Source organism: Zosterops lateralis (genome assembly GCF_965231275.1).
Source record: "Zosterops lateralis genome assembly, chromosome: 16".
Lineage (NCBI taxonomy): Eukaryota > Metazoa > Chordata > Aves > Passeriformes > Zosteropidae > Zosterops > Zosterops lateralis.
This window is the reverse complement of record NC_139776.1, coordinates 11,074,071-11,094,278: the sequence shown is the minus strand read 5'-3', so window position 1 is coordinate 11,094,278 and position 20,208 is coordinate 11,074,071. Positions and strand designations below refer to the sequence as shown.

General features: G+C 46.3%; 1 protein-coding gene and 1 long non-coding RNA gene across 5 annotated transcripts in view; both read right to left on the bottom strand.

The window, feature by feature from the left end:
- Positions 1-15,217, bottom strand: part of ARHGAP40 (Rho GTPase activating protein 40) — a 39,699-nt gene extending 24,482 nt beyond the window's left edge. For 2 of the 4 annotated variants that reach the window (XM_083873367.1, XM_083873368.1), the window contains exon 1: positions 2,216-2,367. In XM_083873367.1, the coding sequence (XP_083729493.1) occupies positions 2,216-2,316 (101 nt within the window). In that variant the 5' untranslated portion in view covers positions 2,317-2,367. Of the gene's footprint in view, positions 1-2,215; positions 2,368-14,916 lie in introns of those variants that run through there. The other 2 variants (XM_083873369.1, XM_083873370.1) reach the window with 2 other exon arrangements.
- A 239-nt stretch (positions 15,218-15,456) lies between these two features.
- On the bottom strand, positions 15,457-19,603 carry LOC310916140. The gene is made up of 4 exons (XR_014591265.1): positions 19,428-19,603; positions 17,861-18,156; positions 17,136-17,237; positions 15,457-16,616 (listed from the first exon to the last, which is right to left on the bottom strand). It is a non-coding gene; the product is annotated as an uncharacterized lncRNA (long non-coding RNA).
- Between the last annotated feature and the right edge of the window lie 605 nt (positions 19,604-20,208).

The following is a 20,208-nucleotide window of genomic DNA, read 5'->3' as shown; positions in this document are numbered from 1 at the left end:
AACCCCTCAGCCCAGCTGCCATGGGGCTGCAAACCCCACAGCCCAGTAGCTCCCACACCTTGTCCTCACCCACTCCCCTCTCCTGCACACAGAGGCTGCCCCAGGCTGAGCCTGTGCACAGGAGTGCCACGAGGAGAGCAGCAGGCAGGGAATCTCTGCCCTTTGGTGGCTTTGCTGTCACAGCCCCGAGCACACACTGCCAGGGATTTTGCAGATGAGTCAATACCTCCCAGTCACTAAACACATCCTCACAACACGCCACCGTTAGAGCAGCTGAGACACCTTTGCTTTATTGCCATCACTGCTGGGACTTCAAGAGAGATGCTCAGCCTGTGCACACCTCAGACACTGAGCTGAGGGACCAGGGGCTGAGGGACCACTTGGCTTCCAGAGGAAAGGCTGCCAGCGTGTCTGAATCCACCACAAAAGGGTTGTGAACTTATTTCTTGTGTGATCATTCATTAAGGCAAAGGCCTTTTACTGAAGCAGGTTCACACATACTGAACACTTATCCTACAGCTTCTTAAAGGTTGAACTTGGAGTAAATCAGGATGATAGAACTCATCCTTATTTCTTCTTGTAGCCCATTCTACCAGCTGTAGCTGCATTGGAGCACAGGATGAGTAACTGCAAGGTGTTGCTCAGCTGCATGAGAACAGCCCAGAGATGCTGGAGAGGCCACAGGAGTGACGTGCTGGCCAGCACAAGGGAAGGAGGGTGGAGAGGTGTGCTGGAATCCAGCTCTGCTTCACTCATGAGAGCTTTAGGGCTGCAGGAAGACAGGGAGGAGCCATAAATTCCTCGTGTGGATTTCTCAGGGCTGAATTATTACACACAGCACAAGGTGCTTGGCTGTTACCCCGCCATGAGAAGCCCTTGGCCGGGATTTATAACCAATTCTGTACCTGGAGTGTCACCAGCCCTGCCCATGAGCCTCACAACACCGAGAGGAAGAGGAGGAGGGAGGCAGATCTGGCTCAGCAGTGGATTTTGCCCGGTGCTGTTTTGGAGCTATGACAGCACCACCAGCCCCATACAAGCCAGTAGGAATCTTATGGGAACTCAATGAGCATGTCAGAGCTGCTGATCAAAAATAAACACTGATTACGGTCAATTAATTAAGAAAGAAGTCTGGCATATCCTTCCCTATTGTACAGGCAGGTTTTAGGTCAATCCTAGGAAAGAGGCTTAGTTACACAGACACCTCACACCTGTGGTGAGTCCCGAGGAAGCAGATGGAAGTGTCACTTGGCTGGAGTTCAACGTTTTTGGGCAAAGTTGGTGAGCAAGTTTGAGGTTCCTGCTGCAGCACCTCTTCAGAGCTGACCACAGAGGTGTTTTCTGGCACCAGCACAGACACTGGAACTCAACTAACTCGTTTGGCAAAGGCCTTAAGTTGTTAGCAAATATTTTGATTTTTATCAAAGAAAGCCTGCAATACTGAAGGTTTCAATCTTGTTCTCTTACATGTAGGTAATTATAAAGTAATTTACCTTATCATTCCTGTGTCAGCCCCCTATGATTATTAATTTTTTTTTTTTTTCACAACTCAAATTTTGCCTGGGATCTTCTAAACATTTCCTGTCTTTGAATGCACAGTCTCATCAAATTGGACCGGAAAAACTGAGAACTCAGACAGACACATGAAAATGTGAGCTGTGATTAGAAGTAAAATCACTGTCAGCACATTCACCCCAAATCAACATATTCTGACCACCATAGCAAGGAAACAGTCTAAAACTCAGTGCAAACTTCTCAACTGATGCAAATACACCTTAGATGAATTCTTAACTCATATAATCTCCAGTAAGCACACAGAATCAGAATGGTGTTTGTCAAGCAAAGCAGTTCAAACTCCAGTTCTATCCTCCACTACTGCAGTGATAAATCATTTCTTATGTTCATATAGATCCACAAACCCCTGAGGAGCCCTCAGACCCCAAGGCAGGTTGGCAGGTCCTGTATCACAGGGAAGCATCCCAGCCCCTCAGGCCCCACTTCCCCAACTCACTGCACTCAGCCCAGAGTGAGCACAGAGAAATGAAAGGGGGATTTTCATGGGCTTACTATGAGGAAAAAGGAAGGGAAACCCCACAGGTTTCATTTCACGATCAAGGCACTCAAAGCAGTGTTTTAAGAGCATACAACACAGCCCGCTCACCTCTAGGAATTCACCCGGCCCCCACCTCCCCTGGCCCAGGGGAGCGCTCCATACCTGCTCAACAGCTGGGCACAGCTGGCTGCCCGGACAGGGGCCAGCACCGCCCGGGGCCTGCCCAGCGCTCCTCTGCCCATCCTGGAGCCGCGCTTCTCCATGTCCAGCCGGGAGGGGAGATCACTCAGTCCATCCGTGCTGTCCGCACAGGGACACTCTGTCCACCCCCGGTGTCCACACGCTGCTGCCAAGGAAGAGCCGCTCCCGTCACCCGCGGGGTGCCCGCTGCAGGAGCATCCCCTGGTGCCCGCGGTGTCCCCCGCCCGGCAGCGCTGACAGTCAGTCCAGCCGAGCCCCGGGGGCAGCGCTGCCCGAGGCTGAGCCGCCCACACGGGACACGGGCACGGCCAGCCCCCCGCGCTGCCCGAGCAGAGAACAGCGCCCGGCGCTTCCCCAGGCTGGGCTGCGGCTCGGGAGGGATAAACATTAACCCAAGGCTCAGCCCACGTGGAAAAGGAACTCCCAAAGGCGGCCCAGGAAGGAGGAGCCGAGCAGCCTGTTCGCTCCTTAACGTTGGACTTCCAAGAGAACATCGATAAAAGAACAAAATATCTGCCCGGGGACGTGGGGAGGGCAGGACAAAAACCCCGAGTGCCTATTAAAAAAGCAATTCAGCATTTCTTGCCATAGTTGAGCAGTGAGTAAACCCCAGCTGGATGTAAGACATTGATGTTGAAAGAGCAGTGCAAACTTGTAACACCCAGAGAGAATATTTTGCAAGATCCAGATTATTCTTTAAAAATCTCACCAACATGCAATGTACAAGTGAGCAAAGGGTTAAAGCAATCGGATTCCCTGTAGCCGTTCCTGGCAGGTTTTGTTCTTTCCTTGTTACTCTCTCTACCGTGTTACAGTAACTCTCCTTTCTTCTAACATTTTTTATTCATAATCCCGAAGTTAAAGGAATGAGTAATTTATTAAAGTTCTTTAGTGCAGCCATGCAAAGTTCATCCAGCACGAGTGATAATCTCACTTTGTGTCCCATATCTCTAGTTAGGCTGGATGTACAGCTCAGCCTGCTTTGCCTCCAACAGCTTCAAGGGCAGCAGCAGATATTTTAGAGACAACCCCTCATCATAAAAGAGCCCATTTTGGTTTTGCTCCTACTAACAGAGCTATTTTTCCAATCACTTGAGCCCGCCCTGCTGCTGAAGGAGCTCTGTCCCACTCCCCAGCTTCAGTCCCAGGGCTGGCACTGGGAAGGTGCTTCTGGGACACAACTCCTCACACTCACTATGCAAAAATATTCATGGGAATTTCCTATTTTCCTCCTTACCCACAATTCCTGTAAAATTTATTCCTCCACCCGTAATTCAAAACTCAGGTTTATCCACAGCCCCAAACCAAGATCAACCACACAAAGTGCCAACTTGTGAAGTTCACTTATACCCAAACCCCACAGACCACAGGTTTTATAGCACAGAATTACACACAGGCAGTGCATCACAGAATGGTTTGGGAAGGACCTTAAGGACCACCCTGTGCCATCCCTGCCATGGCAGGGACACCTTCCACTATCCCAGGGAGCTCCAAGCCCTGAACAACCTGGCCTTGGACACTTCCAGGGATCCAGGGGCAGCCACAGCTGCTCTGGGCACCCTGTGCCAGGGCCTCGCCACCTCCCAGGGAAAGATTTCGTCCTAGTATCCATCATAAAAACCTATCCACTAATGAAGACTGTAGGAACATGCAGAAAGCAAATTAAAGATCTTTTTTTATCCTTTTGTGCAGCTACCCAGGCTACAGTTGCTGCAGAAGTGTCACCATCATGTGTGACCACACACACAGGAGGGGAGAGCAAGGAAGGGTGACAACAAAACCATCTGTGAGAGAAGATGTGGCTGCTCTTTGCTTTCTGTTTTCACAAACTTTGAAAGGCATTTTTTTCTCCCCAGGGAGCACTCAGCCTTTCCAAACCACTCCCCACCCAGCACACCTTGCCCTGAAACAAGGGGTTGGGCTTCAGGCCATTCCTTCTCCTGGACATAAAATCGCCTCTAACCTGCCAGCACTGCAAGTAGATGGGCACCACAGCCCATAAGTATATTTCTTTTGTCCCTCAGTGCTGTTCCTTGTCATTAAATTTCTTTTAATAACTTCAGCAGCCAGCTGATCATCCTTTTTAATGGGTCAATTTACAGGCAGAGGCTGCCAGACATTCATACCAGGCAGTTTCATCCTCAGGTTTCTCATGCAGTGGTAATAACTCAGCCAGGCTTGTTGCACAACTGAGGCAAATTTAAAGCATCCAGATGAAGACAGAATTCTCTAAGAGTACATTCAGCTTTGATTACTCACACAAAGAGTACACAAGCACTGCTGAAAGTTTCTGATCTCTGTGGATAATAACAGCTGCACTACAGCCTTTCACGTCCTCACTCCTGTCTGGCCTTCAGTTATTCATGCTATTTGAGAGGAGTAATCAGTAAGTTTATCTCCTAGATTGTGCTTGTGAGGAACAAGGTGGAGGAATAGAGGCCAGCTGAGTCTGCTTTTTCAGAATGAATCAGGATAAATATTCCAACTCTGGTTTCAAGCTCTCCAGCATGTTTCATGCTCCAGGACAGCCTTCCCTGGCATCATTAGGGATGAGACAAGCTCACTAGGAGGAGATGATCTGGATCACAGGAGCTGAATCTTACTCAAATATGGAGACAAAAAGACATATGATGCTCTCAGCAGCCAATTAGTCCAAATGAATCACAGAACAGACCCAGCACTGTTACCGTCACCACTTTAGTGCACAAGTTATTTCTGAAGCTATCCACACATCCTGCCAAGCTGACATGACTTGGCCTGACTTTTTCAGGATCAAAAGGAGGTGGAAAAACATCCAAGAGGCTTTTGGACAGTCAGGAATTTCAGCAGAACTAAAGACTGCAGGAACTCTCTGTAGTTTGGGAGAGCTGCCTGTGCATGGTGCCTGACAGAGCTGGACATCAGGTCAGCTGGAATAAAACATCCACGGGCTGCAGTGCAAGATATTATGGCACAATTACACTTTTCAAGCATCCCAAAATTAATTTGTTACCCTGAAAAATGAATGCAAGTGACACACTTGCAACGTGGAGTGGGAAAACCTGGCTGTAACCCAAACCCATAAAATGCAATTCCTTTTTCTCAGGTTTATTTTGAGGTCACATAGCATTAGGAAAAGCTGAAAACCATTTATCCCCCCTCAATCCCACCACTTAAGAAAATCCTCAGGTGATGCTACCAATCCATCACACAGACTCACTGAGATTAAGAGATTATTGCAGTTTCTGGAGTCACTAAATCGGTGAGATTATCCAAGGCCCAGTTGTTCCCAGCCTGGCAGGGAGCAGCAGAGTGAGCTGCAGTCAGGTCTGGGTAAGGCAGACCTAGGGGCTGCCATACATCTGGTTCTGCCCTGAGCTGGGAGAGAAAACCAGCACCTCACAGGGAAAGAGATGCCAAGAAACAGCCCCAGCAACACTCAGGACCTACTAAGTGTTTCCAGTCATGACTTTACTGCATGAGACAGGAGCTAATCTGTCATCCTGCTGGGAGGATGCCTGGGGAGCTGGGGTATCAATAATCAATATCAATAAATATCTCTATCTCCAGCTGCCCACCCTGTTTGAAAATGTCCTGCCTTGGGAAAATGAAGGATGTGGGGCAGGGGGGAAAAAAAGTTGTACTCTCTTTAGGCACAGATGTATATTCAGATAAGTCAACTGCAAAATTGCTTAAACCTAATTACTACTGTAAATGTAATTGAAATCACCCAAAACATTTCCACTGCTCAAGGAAGAGTTGTAACAATAGGAGGAAGCACTAAGACTGTAGCTATTCTTAACACTCAAAAACACTTATTCTGATGAATAACCAAGACTTACTTATCAATGTAAATTGAATATGCCTCTGCCTCCTGGGCACTGTGTAAAATTAGAAGCCTTAGCGGGTTTCAGAGGATGACCTCATTTACCTCCCTGCTCAAACTCATGCCTGGTATCTACAGGAGGCTGTGCCTCCCAAAAAAATCTCTCTCTTGCTGGACACTGAGAGCAGAAAGGAGTCACAGGCACCAGAGTAATGACCAGCAAGCTCCTTGTTCACTTCCTCCAGGCACAGGGAGCTATCACCCCTGCAGCCAGGGACAGAGTGCCACACATCACCCTGGAGGAGAGGCAGGTGGGACCAGTGACCAGCAGCCACTCCCCTCTCCAGCTGTGAGTACACACAGGGTTCCTCCAGACTCCAGTCTGCACAGCTCATCCCCAGCACCACCTCCAAGGAGCACCCTGAACACCCTTAATTTTCACAGAAGGAGAATATGCAAAAGCTCCAGTTCCCAAGCTCACACCCCAGCCGATTTCACAAACCTCGTTTTGACTTTTGCACATTGGGTTTTCTGTTCCCTTCTGGGAAAGGGATGGGACAATGGAGCAACAAATAGAAAGAATGCCAGAAATGGACTTTCTTACTGGGCTGCCCCAGTTCTCAGCCCGAAGATGTGATAGATTAGGTTGTCATCCTGTTTATTTCCTGCGGCATAATCACAGCAGCGGGATGGGCTGAACTCGCCGTGAGTCAGTCTGTTTGTGGGCATCCCACAGCAGCTGCTGCCCAAAGAATGCCAAACATCCACTCCTGGGAGAAGTCATGCCCATGGCACGGCCCCACAATCAGTGCAGCTACCAAGGCCGTGAGACAGCTCAACAATAGCTGCTGATAAGCTGGAGTTTTAGCAAGGATGGTAAGACAAGGGGAGGAGAAAATAGGAGTGACCTGATCATAGTTACACAACCAAACTGTTTGTTAAGATTAAAAGTGAAACACTTGAGCGTGGACTGAGTACAAATACAGTTTTCAAAGCAATGTTTCATTTAGGAAATGAAACTTTTCACTTAGGTTTTCTTATTTGTTTGTCTTAATAGATTTTAGCATATTATGGTTTTTAAAATCTCCTCGTAAGTTTTTATATTGGGTCAGACTAGCTGAAACTACTTCAGAAATTAGACTGGACACTCCTCCTCCCTCCCCCAGTTATTGAAGCTCGTCTTGTTGAATGATTACATTAAAACCTAAATACACTCACCTAAATACTCCAAGATTCAGAGAAAAATAATTCCCAAAAAGGTCCCCACACACATTGTTCTTGGGAGTTCACTTGGGAATGAAATGCCACTGTGCCCATTTGTGGGTAGATCCACCAGACTCTGAGAAGGAGAACAGAAGGACACCCCCCTCTCCAGGGGAGTTGCATTTTCACAGATCCTGATTGCCCAATCAGTTATTTCCAAAATAAAAATAAGATTTAATACAGTCCAGTATCAGAAGCTCTTATTTAGCAGCCAGGCAATTGTAACTGCCAATTATTCCACTCATAAGCAACAGTTTTGTTGCACTCCAAAGTGCCATCACTTATCCTAACAGGCTTCTGTTCCACTTTGTCGCCTCTTCAGCTGTAACAGGTCTGTCAGGAAGAATCCAAACCTCTCTGTGTGGAAAGAGATGACAAGTGGCCTGTAATTTATATTTATGGGCATTCTCCCCATTTGTCCTCGAGAAGAGAGCTGGACTGCTGCTTAAAGGCTCAGAAGTGAAAAAAAAAAAAAAGTCAACATCCACTATTTTTGCTCTGCTGGCGCCTGGCTCTGAAGTCACCACACAGAGCTTGTCTGTACTGGTTCTGTCTATAAACGATGCAACAGCTGGAACAAAACTGGTTGAGATGCTGGACCTGATTTCACAACACAGCTCCCAGCTCTTACAGAGCTATTTGTAGTCAAGAGCCTGTTAACTCATTAGGAGAGGGCTTGTTTTTCCCAAATTTTAATGACGAAGTTTAATTACGTGAGTCTTCCTGAAAACCAGGACTGGAAGATGTCAGACATGATCCAGCTTCGGGGCCACTGAGGGGATGGAGGAGCTTGCTACAGACATTCCCAAACAGCTTTGTAGTGCAGGATTTACAGGAGAAGAGATGAGGGCAGGTGAGGCTGGTGGTGTAAGATCATCTCAAAGGTCAGTCAGGGATTAGAGCAGTGCCCATAAATCCCCACGTGCTGTTTGCTGTATAAAACCCACTACCCTAACTCGAGGGCCAGACAGGAGATGGAACACAAAGTCTCAGGCATCAGTGTCAAGTGATGCAAGACAGATTTTTATTGTTCAGTTTACGCCTGGTGTGCAAGGTCAGACTGATGCAGGGCTGGTGCCAAGGCCAAAAGAAGATTTTATATAGATCAGCTACAGTCGAAAACAACAAGTGAAAGAAGCAGAAATTCAACCTGGACTCACAACTGCAAAGATCTCATAAAAACAAACCTAAAAATACACAAGAAGAGAACTAAAGTGATTGTCTTTTACCTCACAGCTCTAGTAATTTTAATGAAGAAACACTTTAACCCAATTAAGATTCAGAAACACATGTTTTAACCCTGTGTAAACAACCAAACTTTTGTACAATGACCATTTTCTGACACAGGCATCACCTGGCTGTGGTTGCTGACCTGACTCCTACTCATGTTTTGGCCCCAAAAATGCTGATACAGCTCAGCCTGATCTATGCTGGGAGCAGCCACTGGGCTAAAACAGGAGATACACATATGGCAGAGACAAAGGAGAGGAGGTGATGAGAACTGCTGTGCTTGCATCTCTGCAAAGACAACTCTTAGGCAGTTTCTGATATGACAAACTCCTCAGAAGAACCCACAGGAATGGCAGAAATCAATTTTCCATGGTGGAAGCTGCAAATATATCACCTTATCCAAAACGCTTTCAAGCTGACCCCAGAGCATCCACACTGCTGAGGCTCCCAGGCTGCCCATTGTGGTACCTGCACCATGCTGGAGGAGGAGGGAGGAGCATTCTCACCATCGGATGGGAAACCAGCTTCCTCATAAGCATGGCAGTTAGGGAATTTCTCAATTAACCAATTAATTAGAGAATTAACAAGCTACCATCCCACTGAGAGGGGACTGAGCCCTCATTTGAATTTTTTTACCTGATGAGCTCACATAATAAAGCTGGTTTTACAGTGCACATCCTCCTGGAACTGTGAGAGATCCAAATGAGCTGTGATGCCTGACTCAGTGTCAGAAAAAGAATTTTTATGGGGTTAAATGATATTCACAGACCCCCAGCTAGCAGCTTCTTCTATGGAGTTAAATGATATTCACAGACCCCCAGCTAGCAGCTTCTTCTATGGAGTTAAATGATATTCACAGACCCTCAGCTAGCAGCTTCTTCTATGGGGTTAAATGATACTCATAGACCCCCAGCTAGCAGCTTCTTGACCTTCACAAAGACTGTTTTTCCTTTGCTATCTGCTTTGTTAACAATGAGGTGATGTTAATCCTTTAGAAAACTGCACAGACCACACTAGCAGGATTCACAGGAAAGCAGCAATCCCTTGATCTCATCTATCAATTGCACTCCCCCGTCAGGTTTCCTTCCATCTAACACATTATTACAGCCAGAATGAGCCTCGCAAAAAGCCATTCTCCAGAAAAAGCTTTTTCCAGGGTGAGTGCTGGTATTTCATCAAGCCTTGGGTTCTCCCAAGGGAGCTGGCAGTTCTGTGCTGGCTCCAAACCCTTCCTGGCCAGCAAACATCCTGCAGCCTCACGCCTGCTCCACGCCAGCAGCGTAGGAAGCACGGAGTGAATGAACTCTGAAACTGGTGACACTGTTTTACACCACAACAACACAGACTCTGAGCATCAGAAGGTTGAAAATTACTCTTATTTTCGAGTTGTGTCTCTCATATACAATTTTACACAGACCAATTTGATTGGTAACACAAAGGTAAACTTCTTTACTCACATTAGTCAGACCAGAGAGACATCAGGAAGAAGTCCCTCTTAGAAAAAAAATAAATAAATAACATGGTACAGTTAGAAAAACGTCTCTCCTGTTTACAAAAAAATCCCTAAGAAAAGAATTTCAAAAAACCAAAACATGTCAAACACAGAACCCAAGCTACACTCTGGGATGAGGGATATGGTTCCAAGGGCTGCTCCCAGGAGGGATCCTTCCTCTCCCCGTTAGTCAAAGGAAACACTGGAGCTAAATGCAGCTGTTCCCTTTATCTAGTTTTCCCCTGCTTGTGCACAGGCTGGAGGGAGGCCAGGGCTGAGGAATGTTTGCCCCAAACAAGGGGCTGGGAGATCAGCTGCAGGGATGTATACACTGCCCTGCATGCCTCCCCTTCCGCTGGGAGACACACAGGGATTTCCTTCCACTGTGTCAGCCCCACTGTTCTCAAACAGCAACATTGTCCCAGCTTTACCTTGACCGAGAAAAACAACTTTCATCAGCAAAGCTGTATTTATTTGTTGCCTAAAGAGGATATCCTTCCAGTTCCATTATATATTGGCCACCTGCTATGGGTTTCACAAGAGTTCCAGGCTCCTGCTCACTCAAGGGCTTACACACAAGAAATTCCACCTTTATTTCCAGTGATCATCACTTGAACTCTAATTCAGAAATTAGAGAAAAGTGCAGAGGCAAGGCAGTGAAGAGTACTCCAGATTTGTGCCTTTCCAATGTTTCTTCAGTTACAATGATGCACCTTCCATGCTTCCCTAGGTGACCCAAGCAGAGATAACTGAGGAATATAAAATAACTCCTGGCCAGCAGCCTCCTGTCAGTGCTTCCTCCGTGCCCAGGCTGCCCAGTTTGCTCCTGTTGAGCCACCAGTGTGTAATGGCCAAGCAGGCTGTTGTCACTCCCTGTGCTCAGGCTCCACCATATGATGGGAGTGTGTATGTTCACAAGGACATCTCACAGACCAGAGGCCACCACCTTCAATTCAAGTTATCACAGATGGCCAAAATTCCATATTATATAAGAACTAAACAACTTTCAGAGAACTGGTGAATTCATAATGGGCTTGCCAGATGTTATGCAGGAAGATTCAAGGGTCCTGAAATTTTCCCTCTAAAATTTTTAAAGTATGGGAAAGAAATACCAGGATGTTGTTTGTTCTAAAAGGTCCCCACTGGGGGTTGCCCTGTTATTTTTCAGTATGATCAGAGCGAAGTTCCCTTTGCACACAGCTGGCACAGAATATTTAGCGAGAAAGATCCTCATTCTTACAAGAGACACAGATTTTAATAGCTCAGCAGTCCAGGCACTGGCAGCCCCAGGGGCTGATGGAATAAGCCATGCAGATGGAAACAATTATTTAGAAAGGGAAGGACTCCTGCATGCACGGAGCAACATCTCACTAAAGCTGAAGCCTCCCACCAACACATTCCAGACTCCTGGAGTAATCTGCTTTGGGGAGTATGCTTTAAGCTACATCAGCTTTTGCATTTCTTTCTCCAATCTTAATTGCAATCACAAAACATACTCCCCTGCAAACTGACCCAAGGTCTGACCAAACAGCAACAAATACCAGGCAACATTACAAACATCTGAATCTCAAACCAATTTAGAGACACAACTCTTCAAGCAACAAGTTCTGATTTCAGACAAGCTTTTCCCTACACAACACACCTGGAAGGACTTACCCACCCAATCAACAACTCTGTAATGGATGACTTACACCTAAAGTCTGTGAAATAAATAATGAATAAATCACATAGGCTGTACTTGTTATGTAGTTTATCAAACTGAAGTGCTTTACATAAATCAAAATCATGAGTCTTGGAAAGGAACAGAATTTCCAAAAGCACTAATTGATTAGAAATATTGAATTAAGGGTAGTCCTTTCAAGCCAGCTGCATAAAGAATATTTCATATAATATGTTGCAGGAGAAAAGTAACTCCAGCAGGTTTCAATTAAGCCTTGTTGCCATATGGATTTTGCATCCGCAGCAGGAAGGCTCAAACATCATGTCACAACTAAGATATTTTTATGTCTCTAACTGAAAGCATTTAAACTGCTTGGAATAGAAGCATATGGGCCATAACATCCCCAATTAAGAAAATATTTTGCTGAAGTGGGAGCCTAAGAGGCAAATGAAGCTAAAATACCCAATACTGTCAGTCAGGTATGGGAGTTTCTAACTTTTAAAGGATATAAAAAGCTAAGAGTGTGTTGTGTGTATGCCCTAGTGACCTCCTTACCCAAAAGAGAAGATCCCAGTGCAGGTCACACAGTGATTTTTAAGGAGGCCCTAAAGGGTGGGGGCTCTGTGCTCTGCAGACAGGGCAGGGCACTGCTCCTGGAGCAGTTTACACCATCACAAGCTCATGTGAGGGGCTCCTCAGGTCACCACCTCAGCCAACCTCCTGTTAAAGCAGGGTCAGACACAAGCCAGAGAAGGGTTCTGAAAGCTTTGGCCAGTTGGGTTTTGTAAAGAACTGAGGTGCCAGCACCTCTTTGGGCTCCCATTCAGCACTCCAGTGAGTGATATTTTCCTTAAGGCAAGCTGGACACTCACTCATTTCAGTTTATAAAGCTTTGACAAGTAACATGACTCTATCCAACTAATCAAAGGTGCTGTGAAGTGGGAAACAACAGTTATGATTTTTCCTTTCCATATTAAAAAAAAGACTTCAAGAATATGTCTTGATTAACCCAAGAGCTTGGCTGCTGCTACTGCTGCGCCCTCTTGGGATCTCGAGCCAAACCTTCAGTGTTATTTTTCTTCCTACAGCTTGGACCCAAGAACCCCAATTCCTCCTTACTGGAAACAGATGTCAACCAAGTTAAATCATCCCATGACTCCTGCAGGAGGATGTAAACAGCCACAGCTCACCCAGCTGTTACTCACAGAGGTCCTGCTGACAAGTCAGGGGTCCCCACATGCTGCAAGACCTTCAACATGCTTTAACAAAGTGATTGGAGATATGTTTATCACTTAAATCCACCAAAACATGTTAGGTCACTTCAGTTTACTCTAGATTAGAGTTTGGGTGTTTTTACTGACATCCTCCAGAGTTTTGAGCTCAGAGGAGAAAGAAATTGTTATCTATGTTGTTACACATACAATGCTTCCCAACAGAGTCTTAATGTTTAACAGACCCACCCTTGCAACATGCCTGCAAAGTAAAGTCTTTACAAACAAGGAGGGGAAAAAAAGAGATTAAGTGATGTGCAGAAGGTCACAGAAGGCACACAGTGCAGTTTGGCACACAGAAATGCATCCTCCACCTCCCAGGAGGCTTCACTTCAGCCAAAAGGAACTACCAAATTACAACTCTCACTAATGCTGTGCTCCAAAGTGCTCAATCCAGGTTTTGCTATCTTTTCAGCTGAGAAAAATACCTGCTTGCTGCAGCATGGACAAGGTCTGGGACAGAGGCTGCTGGATTCATATGAGAAATGATGCACCAGGTGAACAAGAGACCCTCAGGTGAAGTAAATCCAAAACTATTCACAGTCAATGTAAACAACCACACTGGCAGGAGCTCCACTGCAGCATCCAAGGCTGCAAACCCTTTTGCTGATGCCCAGGAAGCAGCTTTTGCACATAACAGCAAAAGGAAATTAAAGCACAAACTCATGGATGCTATTGAAGCACTTGCAGGCTACAAGGCAGCTGCAAGGTCATGCTACACCCATGCTGTGAGCTCCAAATGCCCAGCAAAGACAGGCAGATATCACAGTCAGATTTGGGGAAAGGAAATATTTTAACAAATGTGGGTCACAAAACAAAGTCTACAGGGTTCAAAGGGAGACCCCTCATCTGTAGGTCTGTGTCCATTCTCCAGGCCAGGTCCACACAGCACCAACCTCTTACAAGAGGCACGGACCTTCAGCAGAGCCAAAATGCCCTTTCTATACTACTTTTAGCTAAATTCACACACAAAAGTCCTATTCTTAGCAGCAAAATATTTATTTGTGCATTATTTCTCATAGCTCAAAGACAGGAAAACCAGGTTTAAACCACTAGTGCCATCAGCATAGCTGTGGTACTGGGGAATTCTGCAGGAACTAGGAGTCCTCAGAGTAGCTTTCTCAAGCAGGTTTTTGCAAGCTGGCACCAAGCTCCCTGCTGTTACAGTGACACTGCCAGGGACAGCCAGCCCAGCCAAGCTAAGGCTATTCTGAGTGTATTTACACAGACTAAAAACTACACAAAGCACACACTCTGGGAGCACCAGGCTTCAGAACATCACCATGCAGCACAAGAAGCAATATTCTCCTAGACCTTTAGATTGTTTATTTACTCACCTCAGCTCATCTACTACAACAGTCCCAGTATGACATTTTTACTTAAACTGTGCATTCTGGCAACTACCTCAAGATAACTGGGTTTCTTTCTGAACAGAGTCTAAAAGACTCAAGTAGCCTAAACAAGTGAAATCCCACGGGACAGGAGGTACCATCCCCAGCTGCAATATTAGAGGCATCCCCAACAATGCAGCTGCAAGATGAAGCCTTTCTTGCCAACACGTTTAAAGTGCACACGGTGGAAAAGGTAAAGATAAAAACCTTGACACTACCAGCAAACCTCCTTCTCGCTGGCTCAGGGAAGACAGCTTTGAGATGTCAGCACAGCCAAGACAATACCCCCCTTCCCCAAGGGGGCAGAAGCCAAATTCTGCGGGAAAAGCGACAATTCAGCACTGCAGGACCACGGCACCCAGACTCCCAGAGCTGCGGGGCACGGCCGGAGCCTCCCAGCACCGCCGAGCATCAGCCCACATGGAGGGTCAGTGCCCACCTGGAGCGGTCAGCCCTTCCCTGGAGCGGTCAGTGCCCACCCGGAGCTGTCAGCCCCTCCCTGGAGGGGTCAGTGCCCACCCGGAGCTGTCATCCTACATCCAGTGCCCACCTTGAGCGGTCAGCGCCCACCTGGAGCGGTCAGTAGTGCCCCCCTGGAGGGATCAGCGCTGCAGATCACCGCCGGAGAGGAGGAGGAGGAGCAGAGAGCGGGGGATTCTCCCGACCCCGCAGCTCAGCAGCCGCTGGCCGGAGCCGCCAGGGCCGGGCGCGGAGCTCGGTGGAGGAGAGAACAGCAGAGGAGACCCTTATTCTTCTTCCCTCCGCCCCCGTCCCGCCCTCCGGAGCTCGCCCCGCTCCCCGCCCGCTGCCGGGAGCATCCCACCCTTCCCGGCCGCTGACGGGCGGGGGAACAAACGGGGGATCCCCGCTGGAGACTCCCCTGGGAACACTCCCGAGGCTCCCCCCCGGGACAGGGGGATGTCCTCAGCAAACAGAGGGTTTCTTTTTTCTTTTATGTTTTCCTTTCTAAAGAAAGGCGCCGCGAAAATAAAGATGCGGGCAGACAAGTTTTATTTAAGAGCGCGGACAAATATTCGGCCACGCGGGGCTCGGGGGATGCGGAGGGAAAGGCAAACACGGCCAGGGCAGGTTTCACCTTTCTGCGGCTGGTGCTGCACGGTGAGCCCGGGGAGGCTCTGCAGGGACCGGCACCGCACACGGGCAGCGCAAACAATGAACTTCACCAGCGGCACCGCGTTCATTGAATTCTTCGTAATTCAGGTTCTCTCGGAAACAAAAGAGCGTGTTGAACGTGTGCACCAACACAAGAGCGCACAGCTGTTCTGTTCAAAACCAGCACCTCGATAAACCCTGAGGCAACAAAGGGATGGCTCATCCCAGGCTCCTCGCCCTCCTCGTGGCTCCAATAAGTGGTTAAATGAAGCTGTCGGTGAGTGCCTCTCCAGGCTGTAATCTACCTTACATCAGCCTGCCAGCTGTGCTGGAGAGCAAAGCTGAACGGAAATCAGGGACATGCGTGCTCAGGATCTGCCGAGGGCTTAATTATTTCTTGTTAATTGGAGGTAGGGCTGCTTCATTTCTTAGACCCGAGTGTTGAAAAGTCATTTCCTACTTTGAGAACTGACAAGTTGCAGATGAGAAAAGTGCTAATTGGACTCTGAGTATATTAATCTTATGGCTGTATTTTGTTTAAAATCCAGTAGGAGCTACTACAGAGAGAGATTGCCTTGATCTGATTTATTTGAAATCAAAGATTAGTGCTGGTGAGCAGAAACCACCACTGGTGCTGGTGGAGTGCTTGGTCCTTATAAAGAAGGAGCTTATCCCTCTGAGGTGGGAGGGGAGCAGAGTGAACAAGAAATTGGCTGCTGCCATCCATTTCACATTCAGCCAGTCAACACTCTGAAAGCAGCTGTGATGAGCTGAGGAGGTGCTGACTTGGTCTTGAGTGGGTTCCTTTTCCAGAGGATTCCCTCTGCCATGCTGCAGTAGCTGTCTCCCATGCTGATCTGGACTGCCATGGGACTCCCTGCTTTATTTTCACCCTGAGCAGGTTCTCTGAGCTTGGCTCAGCTGCAGTTTCCTCCCCAGGACTGAAAGCAGCAGCCCTCTGCTCTCCAGCCCCAGGGAGCCCAGGACTGTCCCAGCTTTTTCACCCAGCAAAGCAAACAGCTGAGCCACGTAGGTAACCAGATAGGAGGGCAGCAGGAGAGTCCTCAGGATGTTAAAGGTCTGGAGCAACAGGCAGACAAAATTCCGGGTGAGAGAAGAAAACAAGGCAAACAACAGCTGGGGGAGAAAAGGAAGAACAAAGTTGTCACTGCTGTGATGTCTTTGGAAGAGGTTCTATTTTCAGCAGGACATACAGGATTCTGAAACCACCAGTGCTTGTTCCCTTCCCTCACCCACCTAACACAACCAACAAATGTTATGTCCTACAAAAAGATAAGTTCAAGCAGCTGTGCTCAAGTCAATAGTTGTACATGTGAGGAATTCTAGGAGAAGCAAATGGCACCCTAGACAAGACCAAGCTCGTTTGTCTGTTAGCATTGTTAGCTTTTAAAAGACTATGAAATTAATGAATGTTAAATAAATTGTCACCACGCTGATTTGGTACTGCCTTGGTGGTGTTAATAGTCTTAAAAATGCTTTCAACTGAGGTACTGCTGATGCCATGCTAAAGCTCAGCTTCAGGGTGTGTTAGTCAAATAACTGCAACAGTTTAAGATGATTCCAGCCCTTGGCTAGTCCAGCCTAAGCAAGGCCAGCACTGCAGCAGAACTGGTGGAACAAAACATGAGTGAGTACCTCAGCTGCTGCAATTCAAAAATCCCAGCAATGTAACTGAGCAGACAGGGCTGGGAATAGTGACAGTGGAGGCACAGAGCAGCTTTCCTTTGTGAGCCCCTTCTGCAAAGGAACAGACAGTCAAGGCACAGGGAAAGAGAAGACACACAAGACACAAAGCTCTTCCACTGCTTGAAATTTATCTCTTGGGATTTGTGTAAAGCCTAAAAGGATTAGGGCTGCTGTGTTTGCAAAGAGACTTCTGCCCTCAGTTCTTATTGAGCAAGAGAAATATATCTTATTTTTAGTCACATGCTCCACTGTAAGAAATCTGAAGCAACTTTTAAAAATATGTATTATCAGCCATAAATACCAGGAGGGTTTCTACACACAGTTGAGTTAAACTTCTTATCTTAGAGGAATAAGTAGCAAATTCTGCCATTTTAAATGCAGTTCTTGAGGACTTGTAAAATATGCATATGTACCTTTAAATATTTATACACACACATATTCATAATAGTCATTCTGCACAATTTTGTGTTACCTTTACCTCATCTACAACAGGAGTCATTACAAATAGAGAAGGCAGAAAATAAAACCTCCTGTTAGTTATTAACCCAGCAGAAACCAATCTTGGAGCTTTGTCTTGCCCAAGAGGCCTCTGAGTCAGGCGAGGTGAAAGAAGTCAGGGCTGAGGCACAAAAGCAGTAGATAATACAAGGAGGCAGCCTGGTCCCACTACTCACCATCAGGATGTTATAGAAAATGCTCTTTTCAGCCTGGGAATATCTTATCTTCTGCCTCTGGGACCAGCTGTTTGAGGTCACAGCAAGAAGACTTTTCTTTTGGCTTTTTGGATTTGAGCTCAGATAAGCAGGTTTGGGCCTCAGTCTTCCCACAGCTCCACTGGACTGTGACTCCTCCTGCACCTCTGTACTGGATGCATCACTCTGGTTTTCTTCCTCTGTCAGTTCATCCCCAGAGTCAGAATCAGGCTCATCAGGAGATTCTTTCTCAATCCTTTCTGTGCTGGGCATCTGTGCTAGAAGCAGGTTTAAATGGAACATGTAAAACACCTGTATATGACTCTTTTCTATCTAGGAGCTGGACAAGGTTCCTCTGAACTTTTTCCAGCTAAAATAAAGGATTTTTAAACCAAACTAGACAATGAAAGGCCTTTGCAAGTGTTTAATTTTAACTAATTAGCTCTTAACCAGTAATTATATTAAAGGAAGAACTGAAACACTTCCTTTTTACTTGTGCTTGCTGTAAACTAGCATGAAAGGAGTGGATATGACTGAATTGGTTAGGAAGTTTATTAAAAAGAGCACTTTTATTTTTATCTCTTAGTAATTGAGAAAAGCCTTCATGTTCTTATTCTGTAAATATGCTGGTATGTAAAAATTTAGTAACGTGTCTAGCCTTACTGGTTAAAATTAATTTAGAGCTTTTGTGGAAATAGTTGAAGGCCTGGTGCTAACAGCAGTCACTACAGGGCCAGAAATTGTGAATGTAAATGTAGCAAGAATAACCTGAAAAATCTCCTTCAAAACATCAGGAGAATTTACTCTGTCCAGACAAAAGCCTGAGCACTCAACTGCAGTGAAAGGACGTGTCACAGATTTGTAAAAAATGTATTTTGTCAATCAATTTGAACTTCCTCTGCTGGGATTAGATGTTTTTCTCCAGCATTAGAGCACAGTAGCAAGACTTTATCCTCACGAGTGCAACAACAAGCTTCTTACTAGTCTAACCAAAGCCTGTTATTGGTTGCTGACATGTTAGAAGAAAGGATCAGGGGTGGATTGGAAAAACAAACTGGCAAAATACACAAATAAATGAAAATGCATGTCTTTCTCCCTTCAAAACTTTCTGTCAGCCTCAGCATAAAAGAATTCTGTATCAGCTCCCCCAATAAAACCCTCCATGCCCCCCCAAAAATGAGAGGTGCAAGAGAACCATGAGGCCAGAATTTTAATTGTGCAGAATTAAAGGATTAGGCTTGCTTCCTGGAGGATTTTTGAAAAAGAAACCTATAAAAATTACTTCTCCTTTGTCCTTCTTAAATCAAATTACCACTGAGAAAAAGGGAGAGTGTAAGAAGGGTAAGTAGCGGCTTGTTTGTCTTATCAGCATTTTTAACTGAAAAACATAATAATTTGTTTGGTTTTCCTGTATGCTACCACCAGCACTAACAAACCTTCAGCTTCCTCCTGTGACAAGTGGCCTTAACCTAAAAATAGCAGAGTGCTTTAAAGAGGAAGTTAACTTCATGCAGCAGCATTTTACCTGATCAGCTGCCCAAGAACTTACCTTCGTTGAGCAGCAGCTGTAGCCAGATAATGGCGATGATCAGCAGCATTACAAAGGGCAAACAGAACCAGAAGAAAAGCAGAGGAAAGGTCAGCTCGTTCACCAGAGGGACCAGGGGGTACCTCATGGCTTGCTTCAGGTTACACTAAGTTTAGCACGGCCCGAGTGCTCCCCTTTCTAACCACCTTTTAATAACTGTCATTGCAGCGCTGGGGATGGCAGGAACAGGAGTGATAAATCAGCAAAGGGGACAGCCCCGCGCTGGGGAGGGAGCACAGGGATTAACAGGGGATAAGGGCAACTGGAAAAGGCCAATCAAGTCGGACCTTTTCTCCAGCGGCTATTTAAAGGATAAATGCAGGTTAGGAAGCTTTTGAGGCTTATGTTAAAACTGCAGTTATAGTTCTTGTCTTTGGCTATAGGGGAGGGAACCAAGAGCTTTGGCCACTTTGGGACTGAGTAGCCAAAGTTGCTCTTGAGAATAAAACAGATTCAACCCTCCAGAGAGGTGTAGAGGATGAGGAGATACAAGATACATCTCCCAGGCCCTTATTCAATGTAGAGCATGAATACGTCCCATATAGACTTTATTTTTAGCCTACTCTGTATATCCTCATCTATCCTCATCTAAAGTTAATCCTTTAGGGAAATAAACCTTTATATGTTAATTGCCCTTCTGTCTCCCTGCCCTCCAAGAAAGGCAACTAGCACATTTCATAGGATGTGTGTCAATAAAAGCACTGCTTAAGAGTAAAGGAGCTCAGTAGTGATCAAAGAAGCC